Genomic DNA, 14,633 nt, shown 5'->3' with positions numbered 1-14,633 from the left:
AGTGGTTTGAGATATCAGCTTGGCTTAAATGTGAGTGTTTCCTGTGGCTTCCTCCTTCAGCCCCAGCAGTTCTTCACTAATGTCCTTGTACTGGTGGCAAAAGCAGCAGGCTGGGCTATGCAGACAGCTGCCTCAGCTCTGGTAGTGTCCTCATTTATCCTGGGCCATAGCTGCCATGAAATCAGAGAAGGGTATTGTTGGTTTTTAAAAAGGATATCCAGAGATATTATTGAAATTGATGCAACTGTAGCATTTCCTGCTTTTTTCTTTGATGTAACTTAAGTCTGGGGAAAAAAAATATATATATGTATAATCTGGCCTTGTACGAATACTTAATACATTTTAAGCAAGATTCATATGTTTGGATTCATTGGATAGATTTTTGGTATTTGTACAAACAGAACAACTGGCAATGGGAGTATTATATTACTTGTGTCAGTCTGCAGGAAGTGGGCAGCGTAATTTGCAGTTTAACCAGCAATTCCCTAACAGTGTTTTGTTTTCCAATAGGTGGATAGAAGCTTTTCAAGAAGGCACCGTACTATAGCAGTGTCAGCAAGTCTAAAGCAAAATGTCCAAGGATGATGGTAAACCAGAGTACAGAAACTGTTAAAAGAAATTGAATCCTTCCATGTCAACCTTCCCAAAACTGTATATTTGTCAGCATTAGGAGTTGTTGCATTTTTAGTGTAAGGTAATATTTTTTTAAAGAATTGTGTGTATTTCTGTGTTGATACAAAATGTGTTATTTATTAAGTTCCAGTGTTTACTTTGATGGTCAAAATTGTTTGTGAGGTCTGCATTGAGGCCCAAAGTGCTCTTGTCTTCAGAACGGCAGGTGGTTGGTCAACATATCCTTGAAGTTTGTGCTTCTATTTAAAAAAACAAAAGCAGCTAATCTGTTGTAATTGTGTAATGGTTTGTGTATAGGCCTTCAGTTGTTGATACACAGCTTGCAATGTAGCAGGAGCAGATCAGAATAGGAATTTTAAAGATTTTGAATCTTTGTTAGCTACATAAACTCCTTTAAGAGAATTGTATGGTAATGCAGTTCCTTTCCTTGAATAGCAGTTGAACTCTTGCATACCAATTAAAACAGTACCACAAATTATGTATCACAGAAGCAAATACTAAGTACAGTTCAAGTATGAAAAAAGAGAAAAGGGAAAAATATTTTAAAACAGACTTAGCAAGTACAGAGATAAAGCACTAAAGCTTCTACAGTCCAACAGATACCAAAGAGACTAAATGAGTTACATTCAAACAATTTCAGGATATGTTTTTTTTCCACTAGTAATTTAAAGCAGTATTTTATTTTTTTTACTAAAAAATCGTTTTTTGCATTGTTTGTTTCAAAACTGTGTCAAATGACTTCTGTATGCAGTAGGAAAGACTGTTTTAAACTATTGTTCAGAGAACACTAAACACATGTATGCAGCCCTTCTCCCAAAAACTTAAACTATTGCATATTTAAATGTTATGTTTGAACTGGAATTGCCATACCAAGAAAACACAGCTTTTTTTTAGTGCAGTGACATGGAAGTGTATGCGATTATTTGAAATACTTGTTGTTTACACTATGATTTGTTCTGTTTGACACTTTAAAAAAACAGGTGTTTTTTTTTTCCTTTAAGAAAATTGTCAGTATACCTCATTGGAAAATACTTGCTGATGATTTTGGTGCATTTGTTCTACTTCGGTTTTTTAAAAATTGTTAACACTGTAATGGCATAAATGGAACTTAAAACTATGAAAGCCACATGATAGGAAGCCATTTTTATGTCAAAAGCAATGCACGTGTAGCCAGTTAATTATGCTGTATGCAACACTGTTCAGTAGTCCTCTCTACTCAACTTCAGTAGTCCTCTCAAGCTAGTTGTGGAAACAGGATTAAGAGCAATTAACTTTCAAATTAATAGTTTTAATCCACATTGATAGCTGTATTAAGGCCTCACAAAGGAATGAAAATGATGATAGAACAGTAGTGATCACAAAAAGGCCAAGAATGAAAATGCGAACCAAAATTCATATGCCCTCAAATACCTCAAGATCAGGTCTAAGATAGTAACACAGCTCTGGGAGATTTGCTTTCCAGTGCTTCTGTTAAGTTCATTGTGGGCTTCAAAACCTAATGCTTAAGTATATGAGGAATTTTACTGACTTCAGGCATTTCAGTAGAGTACGTTTCTGAATCAGGGATTTAAGGCTGTAGATTTGGCTTCTCTGGTGAATGCTAGAGATTTGACCAGATAGCGTTTGAAATTCAGTGGGAGCTGGAACAAAGCCTTTAATCACTTTTTTATGCAAATATGATAAATGAATTTTCTTCTCTTTTTATATATAAAGGCCTTTCACTTAGTCTTTCAAAACCAGTGGGTGACTGAAGCCAAGTAAGCTATCTGCATGTCTCTTCAGGGTGATTTCTGACATGGGTTTTACCGTACCCGAAATAAATCTAATACCAGTGTAACACAGATGTGATGTAGCTGTTCTGATTGATGTTATCCAGGGGAAGAGCTGCTTAATATTTTTTTTTTTATGGACTGCACACCAACTAGATTGGAAAGCCATGAAATGGCAAACAATAAGGAATTTGGCTAGAAGCAACTTTTATTTAGTTTTAATTTATGTTCCGATTTCCTTGCTACAAAATTGAAATAGAGCAATAAAAGTCATAACACAGGCTGAGTAGGGTGCCTGAGTACTGCCTCGTGGCAACAAACTACCTCTCAATGACTTAGGTGCAGTGAGAAAATAGTTCAGCAGTTCCTTAGAAGTCAGAGGACTTCTTCCAGAAACAGTTGATCAGTCAACAAATTGTCTGTGACAGAAACAGATTTGAACAGAGCCTTAAAAACCACAGTGCACATATTGCGGTCTAACTATGTGTGAAATAAATGAAATTGTCTTTATGAGCATGTTTGAATATTTCTTTTTCCACTTTCTCCAGCATTACTGCTTTGTATCATGTGGAGAGCCCACAACATAGGTTTTTCATAACATTCTCAGACGGTTGCTTTTCAAACTGTTAGTCTGTTTCTCCACCCTGCCTCCCATCCTGATTCACTGCCATCAGAAGTAATGTCACTTCTAGATTCCACTCTTACATCAGCAAATTCACTGAACAAGACCAGCAGTTTTTAAACACCTGGCTACCTCTTCTTATACACATCTATAGTTAATAATTTAAGACTGGTTAGTAGAGAATGAGACAAACATTAGCATTGGAGATTAGTTCTAGGATCTTTATTCTTGGGTAAATGAAAGGTCTATGATAATGAATTGTCTTTAAGAGATCTTTGACTTAAAGCTTTCTTTTATCCCTCAAGGACTTGAAACAAATGGATAGCTGAGCAACCATGGAACACATTTTACTAGATAATTTGTGTGTGTGAAAATTGATTACCAAATTACGTATGTTACATCATAATGGAAAGAGATGTTTGGAAAGACACATTCAATGCATTTGTTTGCCATAACTGCCATCCCTTGTATGTACCATCTACATACGTTTTTATTTGGAGTAGTCATAAACTGTGCTGTCTAAATGAAAGAATAGAATCTTTATTTTGTAAATGAAAACAGCTCAAAGTTGTTGTAAATATTCCTGTGTATATGTATCATTTTTGTATAAACAAATTCACAATACCTGAGTTTCTGTTTGTTTTTGAAATATTTTCAGGTTTTTGTGTTACCTAATTCATTTATTTACTGCCTTCCAAGCAACAAAATTGGCTGTCATTATCTTGCACATCCGTATTAAAGTCTGTACTATGTTTTGCCCTTAGAACCAGGAAAAAAGTCTGAAAGGTAAGCTGTGTGCACAGACTGAAAGCCCGTTGCTGGATCTGACAGCCTGACACAGTACTTTTAAGTGGGCTTGCTCCTGTCAGCCAAGACATTGCATGCACTTGTTAAAAAAAAACAATATATTTGCTATGAATATTATTTCCATATTTGCGTCCTGCTGTCTTTCCTTAGCTGCTTCTTACTATTTTGTTCTTTCCTTCCTGGTCCCCCTTCTGCAGCCCCTCTGAAAGCCCACACCTTCACGAGTTCACGATGTGGTCATAACATTTGAGCTCATTTATTTAAATTAATTCTTCAGCATATTGTTACAGATGTACTGCTAGCCAAGAAAGCATCCCACAAAACAACCATCCTAAAGAATTAAGAGTTGCACCTATGTAATGTCACAGAATCACTGAATGGCCAGGGTTGGAAGGGACCTCAAGGATCATGAATCTCCAACCCCCCTGCCACATGCAGGGCCACCAACCTCCCCATTTATTACTAGATCAGGCTGCCCAGGGCCTCATCCAGTCTAGCCTTGAACACCTCCAGGGACGGGGCATCCACAACCTCTCTGGGCAGCCTGTTCCAGCACCTCACCACTCACATCGTAAAGAACTTTCCCCTGACATCCAAACTAAATCTTCCCTCCAACTTAAAACCATTTCCCCTCGTCCTGCAGTTATCAACCCTTTCAAAGAGTTGATTCCCCTCCTGTTTGTAGGCTCCCTTTAGGTACTGAAAGGCTGCAGTGAGGTCACCCCACAGCCTTCTTTTCTCCAGGCTGAACAAACCCAGCTCCCTCAGCCTGTCTTCGTAGGGGAGGGGCTCCAGTCCCCTGATCACCTTTGTGGCCCTCCTCTGGACCCTTTCCAGTAGCTCCCTGTCTTTCTTGTACTGGGGGCTCCAGACCTGGACACAGTACTCCAGATGGGGCCTCACAAGAGCAGAGTAGAATGTCAAATGAAGGGTGTTGCATTAATAAATCCTTTGACAAAATCTAGTTCAGCTGTCTGAACTAGTCTATTTAAGAACGCTTGAACCACACACAGTTTCTGCTGGCGTAAGGACTTCGGCAGGGCCTGTATGGGAGTGATTTATCTGCCAAGTTAGTTCTGCTGCTCCTTGTGCTTCCCTGACAGAAGTCTAAAAGCAGTTTTTTGGTAACTGGCAATAACAGCACGAAAAGAGTTTTGCTTCTACACGTGTTTTTGATAGGGATGTGTCTTACAATCCTTGCTGACACAGCTCTGTGGACATGCCTTGGTAACACAAGCATGAATTGGGTCACTTGCTAAAAAAGTCAAAACATTTCTCATTGGTTACAAGAGCAGTTCTGTTCTATGGAGAATATGAGAGTACTTGTACAAAATGAGATTTGGTGCAGGATCCTCACTATTTGTTAATCTGCAACAAGCTCTTTCATTTAGAAAGTGGGTGTGCAAGTCAGGCTTGTGTGGGAAGTGACGAGCACTATACATTACATGTATTCTGTCATTCCACACTTTCAGGAAATGCTGAGCCAGTTAATTGCTCAAATTTAGATTTTTTTCATCATGTTTATTTGCATTTGCCTTTTGGGTATGTGTGTGATCAATAAGCAAAATGTGATGCTTGTAAATACTGAATCAGTGATCTCGAGATGGTGTGGTGAGATGTGCTGCAGCTGTGGGGCCATGGTGGGAGGAGCAGTAAAGGAGCTGACAAGAGTGAATAATTTTATTAATGTCAATATAAAAATGGTTTATATTTTTTTATAACTCTGGTCCAAAAGAATGTAGGGACAAGTTTGCTGATGGCACTGAGCTGAGTGATACAGTTGATGCAGCAGAAGAAAGGAATGCCATACAGAAGAACCTTGATAAACTCAGAAGTTGGGCCCATGTGAATGTAATGAGGCTCAACAAAGCAAAGTGCAAGGTTTTGCACTCGGGTCAAGGTAATCCCAGGAATGTATACTAACTGGGAGAAGAAATCCTTGAGAGTAGCTCTGCTGAGGACTTAGGGGTCCTGGTAGATGGAAAAACTTAAGATGAGCCAGCAGTGTGGGCTTGCAGCCTGGAATGCCAACGGTATCCTGGACTGCATCAGAAGAGGGATAGCCAGCAGGGAGAGGGAGGGGATTGTCTCTCTCTACTCTGCCCTCATGAAGTCCCACTCGAGTACTGTTTCCAGGACTATGGCCCCACAGGAGGCCATAGCACAGGAGGGGTGCTTTAGAGAGGGTCCACAGGAGGGCCACAAAGATGCTCAGAGGGGTGGAGCACCTCTCCAGTGAAGACAGGCTGAAGGAGCTGGGCTTGTCCAGCCTGGAGATGGCTGGAAGGAGACCTCATTGCATCCTTCCAGTATTTAAAGGGAGATTATAAACGTGAGGGAAATCAACATGGGTAGATTGTGATAGGACAAGGGGGAATGGTTTTAAAGGAAAGGAGAGGAGATGTAGATTAGATTAGGAAAGATTTTCACTAAGAGAGTGGTGAGGTGCTGGCACAGGTTGCTCAGAGAGGTTGTCGGTGGCCTATCCCTGGAGGTGTTTAAGGCCAGGTTGGGTGAGGTGCTGAGCAACCTGGTCTAGTACTTGGTCTAGGGCTGGCAGCCTTCCCGGCAGCAGCGGGACTGGAACTTGATGATCTCTGAGACACCTTCCAACCCAAGCCATTCTACGGTTCTGCGGCATCAGCAGGAAGCTGTTCCCTCGGCACACTGGGATGCCCTGCTCCGGCATGGAGACCACCCGTGTGCTGCCAAGGGCTGCCGCTTTCCCAAACAGCGCCGACAATGAACTGCTTTTGGCTGCCATCACTGCCCGGGATGGCCCTTCCAAATGCTGCTGGTTGAGCTTCTACAGTAATCGGAACTAGAGCGGGCCTCAAAGTCCCTTCCACCCCACGCTATTCCACGGCCATTCACGGCGCGGCGAAGTACCGCTTCACCACGCAGCAGCCGTTTCAAACCGCATCAAGCAGAAGCGCCTCAGCGCAAGAGCCCCCTGAGCTGCCAGCACCAAAAGCGCGCGTTCCGCGCGCGTTCCGTGCGGCCCCGCCGCCTTCCTCGTTCCTGCGGAGGACGCCCGCCTTCGCGTCCCGCGCGGCAGCACGGCGCCCCGCCGCCAAACAAAGGCCGCCCCTCCCCTCGGCCGCCGTTACCGGCCGCCGGGGGCCGGCCGAGCCCCCCGCCCCTCCCAGGCTCGCCGTGCGCAGGCGCAGCCGCCGCGGCGGGGCGGGGCGGGGCCACGAACTCTGACCCCCGGAGCCGGAGCCGCCGCCGACAAATAAAGCGCCGGAGCCGCCGCCGAGCCGCCAGGTGAGCCGCGTCCCGGCTGCGGCCCTGCCCGTCCTGCCGCGCGCGCGTTCGCTCCCGCCCGGCCGCGCTTTCGCCCGGCCGCGCTTCCGCCTCCTCCGCGGGGCGCGGCGCCCGGCCCGCCTCAGGCATCGCCCCGTCCCGCGGCGGCCCCGCGCCCCCCGACCTTTCACCTACAGGAACCGCTTGTGCCGCCCGCATCCGGGCCGCGCCGCCACGGCTTCCCGCTGCCTGCGGCCCCGCGCCGCGCTGCGTTGAGGGAGAGGCGGCGGGCGAGCGGGCGCGCGGGCGCTAGCCGCCTCGCGCTCGATATCGGCCCCTCCCGCCGCCAGCGCCGGCGGCGCGCAGCCATCTTGTGCGGGGCGAGTCCGGGCCGGGGTGGGGGCGGGGAGAGGCCGCCGCTGGGCACGGGCGGTCCGTGCGAGGTGTGAGCGCGCTGCGCTGCGCTGCGCGGCTTCCCTGCGGGTGGCACCGCCGCGCTCGGTTGCCCTGCGGGAGTGGGGGCTGGATGCGGCGTGAGGGAGCCCGCGGCTTTGGGGTTGGCGTGGTGCGAGAAGGGATAAAGGATCCGTTGGGAAAGGGGAGCAGAACGCCGTACTGCGCTGGGGAGGTTGCGTTCCCCTGGTGCATCTCGCTTCTGGGCTTCGTGATTTTGGATGCGTTCTTCATGTAACGCGCTTTCCCGCCTATAAGTAACTATAAAGATTATTTTGCCTCTCCCTGGTGGTTGTGCCGTGAGATGACCCGGTCCGAAACAGCACAGGGGACGCTTCCTTGAGGGCAGCAGTAAGCTGTGAGGCGTTGGACTGCCGCCGTCTGCAGCCCTTCCTCCAGCGGCACTGCGGCCCCGCTCCTGGGCGGCAGCGGACGCTGTCACGTGACAGCGGTCAGCCCCGTGCCCCCTGTGAGGGACGCACGGTCACCCGATGGCCCGCAGCCCCCGGCTGCTGTGGTTCTGCGCAGCGCCGTGTCTGCGTGCTGCTTGCTCAGCCTGTCGCGTTCTGCAGCAGCAGATGAGGAACCTTTCCACGAGAGGCCAAGAGATAAATCATGGAGCTTTAACTTTTTCCCTGTATTCTTGGGGCACAGCCTGAAGGTTGTGTGTGTGCGTGTGTCTGTGAAGCTGGCTCTATTTTAGCAGGAAGCAGGTTGGGCTGGGTGACCTCTAGAATTAACTTCGAATGGGATTTATTTCACAACTGTGCTCTGTATTGAAATATTGAGGATTAGGGGCTAGCCGAAGGTGGGACTGATAGTGCAGCACGCTGCAGAAGGGCTCTTGTGAAAAACAAAACATACTTAAAGCTGTCATACTAGTCAGTGCTCACTAGGCTTTTTTCCCTAATGAGAAGTCTAAATATTTACACGGTTAAGATTAGTTTGCTTGTTCTCTATACTGATACTCAGTTTTCATTTGGCTTTATTGTGTGTTCTTTGTGTTGAGCAGTTAAAACTTAGGCAGCCAGGGAGGTTGCTGTAGTTCCCTTACAGCCTGTGAAGGAAAGCAGCTGCACTAAGATGCGTAACCTACAACTAATGTCTGGGTGAAAATCTCTGGGGGAAAGAAACCAAAACTAAAAACGCAGCCCCTCTGCTTAAAATAGGGTGCTCAGCTGTGTGTAAGGAGTGGAGCAAAGTGAAGTTAAACTTGCGTGTTTGCTCTTTGGGCAGTCTGGATGGATCTCAGCTGCCAGCACTACAGCTGTGGGGGATGTGTCCCTTCCCTGCTGCAGCAGCTATCCTGGCTCTTGGGGTTTTTACTGTAAGGTGTGCTAACCTGTGTTATTTTGGCTGAAATGGGTCAAGGAGCTCTCATGCGAGCACCTGCTTCCCCATGGCAGGGGGATGGGAGCATTCCCCTGCAGGGAGGTGGAGTGGCATGATATGGTTGTAGGGCAGCAGTCAGGCTGGCACAGCTGCCTGCACGTGCTCTTTTGTCACACAGCTGTGGCATGCAGCTCAGCGGGCACCATTGGGGAAGTGAAACAGTTCCTAAATCCAAATAAACCCTTAGATAAATGAGTAAGCTTTTTTTTTCCTTCCATGCTGCTTCAAGCTGCTTTCAGCAGTTTTCACTTGTGCCTGCATATTGTTGGTGTAAGATATGATGCCACATACTAGAATTTTATCAGTTTGAAAAATGATAGGTAAAATTTATCAAGGTGCAGTTAATCAAATCCGTATCTTGTTCATAGCCTTACCCTTCAGTCATCAGCCTTTGGTTTCAAAGCATACATTGAATGGTACCAACCACAGTCTCAAAGCAACAAAGGATTTTTCTTTGAAGAATTGCTGTCCACTTCCAAATCATGCAGACTATGAGGATGGAGTGAATCCAGTATATCTGATGATGTGGCACTGCAGACTTTGAAAAGAAGTGTGTTCCTTTCTGAAAATCGTGGTCTGAGAACTGCCTTTCTGTATCAATGTAGAGTAATTTAAATTAGTTGTAATGGCTTGGTCAGGCCTTCCTGGTAGCCTGTTAAATTTAACCTGAATTAATTTTGTTTAGCTTGATAGCAAGACAATATGGGATAAGTCAAATATTTCATTGCCTTTGTAAGAAGCTGAACCAGCAACTTGAAGAACACAGAATACGAAAAAAACCTAAAGCCAAATCCTCTTGTATTATCATATTAGCTTTAATTAGTGATTATTTAGTTCCAGGCAAGGTGAGGTTGCTTGGGAGTAAATTTGTAGTGTGAAAACTTATTAATTGTGATAATTTGTTTGTTTCAAAGTTTTAGTAGGACAATGCGAGTGTCAGTGTAACTAAAGCTTTCAGTCCTGACAACTTAATCTGAATATCCTTTCCAGAGTTCCTTACATACGTGTTTACAGAAACCTAAAGGTTTGCTAACAGAATAAAAACCTGTGATACTGCAAAGCTGATAAAGCAAAAAAAAAACAAAAAACAACAAAAAAACCACCAAAGCTGAATGTGCACACAAATATCCTTTGAAATAAGAGAATTGATATTATATTTATTATGCAAGCTGCTGCAACAATGGGCTTTTTCCAAAAGAGTTTGTCTTCAGCTTTCTTTGAGTCACACTTAGTAGCTGCTTGCTGCAGGGTGAATAAATTCAGATCAGCTTACCTCGCTGTTACACAGCTGCAAGGTTGAGTGCAGAAGGGAGAAAAGACTCGGTCACAATGTGGCTGTCCCACTTGATGAGATGCTGCAGCCATGCTATTTGCAATGGGTGTAGTGCCTGCCTGCGTTTGGAGAGCAGGGTTTGTGCTTGCTAGGTGTTAGTACAGTCTTTGTGTGCCAGGTAGAGGAACTGACCTGGCTGAAAGTAACCCAGAATAGAGGAGAAAAGGAGTAGAGGAGGAAGTACTTAGCTAGGTGAACTTCCTGATCTGCTTTGTTTAGAGCTTCAGCTCTGGTGTAGGGAACCAGCATGTTCTTGTTTTACTTCTTGTAACAGCACAGAGTTTTGCCAGCTTCAAGCAGTCAAAGGCAGAAGACATGCAGGACAGCTTGGCCTGGTTAATAAGAGTCTTGTCTCCTTACCTGGCTCTGACCAGCAGTCAGTGTGACCTGGTTCAGTTTTCAGACAATCCCCTGTGCCTCTCCTCCTCCATACTGCCCCAAGGCCTGGTGGGGCTGCTGAACTGAAGCAAGCACACACAGTAGGAGCTCCACAATAGGAGTGAGACCATCCCCTTTGGTGACCCAAACTGTGAGAATGACTCTGCTGTCTTCTGAAAACTCACTTTTGCAGGGTTGTTGCTTCACCATTCCTCCCACTGTAATACTTTGCTTCCACGAAAAATTAAATATAGCAGTTTTAAAGCTTTGAGAGCAATGATTTTAAATGAATTGCACAGGCATGGCTGCCAGTGCATCTTTTACTCTATTGTGGTGTGCCTTGTGATTATTCCTTTGTGCTTTGCGAGTGCCTCATTTTCCCTTGCCTGCAGGTTTAGCTGCTTGTTTCCTGTGGTTATTGGTCTCTTACATGTGTATGCTCTAAATCTTGGTGCCATGCAGATTCAATAAACGCTCTCTGACTGGGTGTCATGAGTCACATAAATATTCCTTTGCTCGGGGATAAAGAGACCGTTACTCCTTTGAGTCTGTAACTGTTGTACCATGAGTGTTATGTTAGTGTTATCTACTTGAGTGTTAAGGCTTATAGAAAGATAATCTAAGAATACCTCATTTAGTTCCTGTGTTCATTGAGTTTTCTATGTAGGAAGCAGTGAGCAGAGTAGTGTTGCACATCTCAGATGTGTTGGATTTCTTGGCTTAATTGATGATCTGTGAAGCATTGCAGAATGCTGTTCTAGAGTGTAAAGAAATCTGTTTAAAATGAGTAACCAAACCTCCTGACTCTTCTACAGTTAATCATAGAGGGATTTTTGAGTGCTTTGCATTCTACACGTGGGTCTTTGTGAAACAAGTTCAGCATTGGTTACGCTGAATTCTTAATCATCATATGATGACTTTGGGGATGGAAGTGGTTAGTTTCCATTAGAAGTACAGATCAGCTGTATGCCCCCTGATAAGATGACATGAACTGGAATAGCACATCCTTAGTTCATTTACTGAGATTTGTTGAAATCTTTTATTGCTGAAGTATGAGTGTGGAAGGAGATTAAGTCTGTTTCTTCTAAGAGGGAAATATTTTCTAGCTAGCTTTTCATTATACTAAAAAGCCTTCCTAAAAAGTCACGTTCTCTTCTTCTATTTCTTCATATAAGACCAGAAAGTAAAGTTCACAATAACTTCTGTGGTCACAACCACTTAACATGCCAGTATCTCAGAAGCATCCAGTGTTCTTCTCTGTTAACTTAAATGTGCATCTAATCTTCTGCAGGCATACCTTTCTCAGGTGGGTTTGGTCTAGAAGAAAACTCCTGTATTACTACATATTCCATACCTGTATGAAGCCATTCCTGGAACGATGATGTATTGAATATGTAAATGTTTATGTATATATTATGTGCATAAATAACACAAATACAGAATCAAACTAGATAATGCCAAGAGAATGTTAAATTATTCAAGTTCTACAAGCATTGTTTTTGCAGCAGTGAAACTTATTTTGAGTCAAGTTTATGACTTCTTTTTTAAAGTAACCTAAAGATCTCCGGGGCAGAGGGACTATTCACATACTGTGTCTTCATACTGATGCAGACTGTTTTCATCCATCTAAAGGGTGTTAAATCAGAATTGAGATACTATAGAATAAAGCAATTATACCAGCAGTGCAATCTAATATAAAGAAACAAGTGATGTTAACGTTAATATAATGGAAAGTCCAAACACCAAAAATTTTCTGCAATTGCTTTTGAAGTCCTTAGTCTACAACACAGAATATTTTGGTATAGTATTAGTAGGAAACTTCTTACTGAGATGATTAAGGTTGTGTAAGTTTTGTCCTTGGAAGGAGGTATGAGTTCCCTTGTTGTCTCCTGGGTATGGCTGTACCAGCAGAGGAATTGGAGGCTGTTACATCTGCTGGCAATTCTCAGGGAAGTGTTTCCTAACCCATTTCTGTGGAAGTAAGCCAAAAGCAAACCACTGAAATTATTATTTCCTAAGTTGGTTTGAATAAAGTATTGGGAAAGCTCTGGCACATAAGCAGAGGAAGAAGGAGAGAAGAGTGGTGGTTGAATTTTAGGCAAGCTCATGAAAATCTTCCACTGACCCTGTGGCTCCTGGAATGATTATCTGAAATAGCAGTAGGAAGGCTATAGGTTGTGATAGTGGGTTCAGTGCTGACAAGTTTGAGCTGATACTGAACACACTGATGTATTTAAAAGGAATCTTTCTGCTTTTGCAAGCTTATTTAGTAGGACCATAAACTAATATTTTCTTTTTTAGTATTTACTCACAGAAAGAAATTAAAGTTGCATTTCATTTACAAGCCTCAGAGGTCTGATGCCTGTCTGCTGTTAAAATGTCTGCTTTTAGATGATGCTTCTAATAGTCGGGGCTGAGGGACTGAGGTTTTAGAAGAAAACTGATGGAAATATGATTTGACCTCCCCATGGGATGGTTTCTCTTTCATATTTTGTTGTTTGTTTTTTTTTTTTTTGGAAGTTTTCTTTTTTTGATTTAATTATATGGCAAATAATATTGTCAACCACTGCAGAAATAATTTAAAAAGCAAATGCAGAGGTTATACAAATGCAAAGTAGATCTAATCACTATAAATACAGATGCTAATATTTGTGTACCTCTGTACCTACACCAATAGAAAAACGGCCTTTGTATGTCTGGCTATGTATGAAGAAAGTGTTTTTTTTTTTTTTTCTGGCCTTGGAAATTTACTACTAATGACAAACTATGCGAACAGATCATCACACACTGGGAACACTAAGGGTACAAAGAGAAAGCATTGAACAGTTGGAGTGAGGCAGTGATCTAATCGTGTTGACAGTCTAAATGTCAGTTTTCCTTAGGCAACGTATCTCCTTTAAGAAAAACTGAAGGAATGTTTCATGGAGGTTTTAAAAAGAGTGTTTCTGATCTTAACTCTAGATCTGCAGAAAGCTATGAATGGGAACCATTTGGGAGCTTAAGCAACAACAGTGGTGTCATTGACTAAATGGTTATGGGGCAGAGCTTTTCTTATCACTTCTTTTAGACCTGGAGGGCTCTGAAAAATGAGGGCAAGAATTGTAAGTCTAATGTAAAGAAGCAAGAATTACCATAAAATCATAGTGTATTCTGAGTTGGAAGGTGCCCACAAGGATGGTAAGTCCAACCCTGGCTCTACACCAGATCACCCAGAATTCAAACCCCGTGTCTGGGAGATCTGTCCAAACTCTTGTTGAACAACAGCTTGTGGCTGTGCCCCTGCCCTGGGGAGCCTGTTCTGTGCTCAGGTGGTCAAGAACCTTGCCTGACCCTCCCCTGATGCAGCTCCATGCTGAGCAGGACAGCCCCTCCCCTCACCCAGTGTGCAGTGCTGGGCCTGGTGCCCCCAGGGTACGGTTGGGCTTTTAGCCCTGGCAGCCAAATTAGGCTGTAATTAGAAGTCACACTGATTACAAAGGAAGGATGTTTTCAAGTGCACTGATATGAATCTTAGCTTAACTTCTGTCACATCAGGTAAACAAGGGAAGAACCCAATTTTCATTAGCCTGTATTTTAGGATGTAGTTGAGTGTGACATTTGCAAATGTCAGAGACAAGAAGTCACACCATTTTTTCTTGAAGTCTATGGAAATTACTTGTCCTCAGGCCAAAATTAAGATTCTGCTCTTTACTTTAAGAGCTGTGCTTCCTAAGCAAGGGTGTCAGCACAACTCCTGAAAAAATTAGTGCTCCTAGCTGTGACCCCAGCTATACTACAGAGATGGCCACTGTACAGCTAAGTAGTTGTTGAGTGTTATTGGTGGCTGTGTGGTGTTTTAATACAAACAGTAAAGACAAACTTGAGAAAAATGTGTTATTTCTTGGTCTTAAAGCAGCAAAGTCAGAAGTTGCTCATCCACATGTGCACTTGTGAGGAGATAGAGGGTTAATTCAGGTTCATTCTAAGCTATACTGTGTCTACTTATGAGTACTGTTTTAAG

The 14,633-nt window shown here is 43.8% G+C and overlaps 2 protein-coding genes across 10 annotated transcripts in view; both read left to right on the top strand.

Annotated features, from left to right (window-relative positions):
* Nucleotides 1-3,648, top strand: part of FGD6 (FYVE, RhoGEF and PH domain containing 6) — a 67,469-nt gene extending 63,821 nt beyond the window's left edge. Inside the window, exons 21-22 of one of the 2 annotated variants that reach the window (XR_016466266.1) lie at nucleotides 511-694; nucleotides 3,330-3,648. Coding sequence is in view for 1 of the 2 variants with exons in the window: in XM_031600445.2 (XP_031456305.2) it covers nucleotides 511-547 (37 nt within the window). In the remaining variant the exon portion in view is untranslated. Of the gene's footprint in view, nucleotides 1-510 lie in introns of both variants that reach the window. The other variant, XM_031600445.2, reaches the window with a different exon arrangement.
* A 3,335-nt stretch (nucleotides 3,649-6,983) lies between these two features.
* NR2C1 (nuclear receptor subfamily 2 group C member 1) overlaps nucleotides 6,984-14,633 on the top strand; it is a 63,583-nt gene continuing 55,933 nt past the window's right edge. For 5 of the 8 annotated variants that reach the window (XR_016466269.1, XR_004167971.2, XM_090140050.1 and 2 more), the window contains exon 1: nucleotides 6,990-7,098. The gene's annotated coding sequence lies outside the window, so the exon portion shown is untranslated. Of the gene's footprint in view, nucleotides 7,099-14,633 lie in introns of all 8 variants that reach the window. The other 3 variants (XM_090140058.1, XM_031600448.2, XM_090140048.1) reach the window with 2 other exon arrangements.

This window comes from Phasianus colchicus, chromosome 1, assembly GCF_987193195.1.
Source record: "Phasianus colchicus chromosome 1, bPhaCol1.hap1.1, whole genome shotgun sequence".
Lineage (NCBI taxonomy): Eukaryota > Metazoa > Chordata > Aves > Galliformes > Phasianidae > Phasianus > Phasianus colchicus.
Note: the sequence above shows the minus strand (reverse complement) of the source record. Positions and strands in the feature narration are given on the sequence as shown.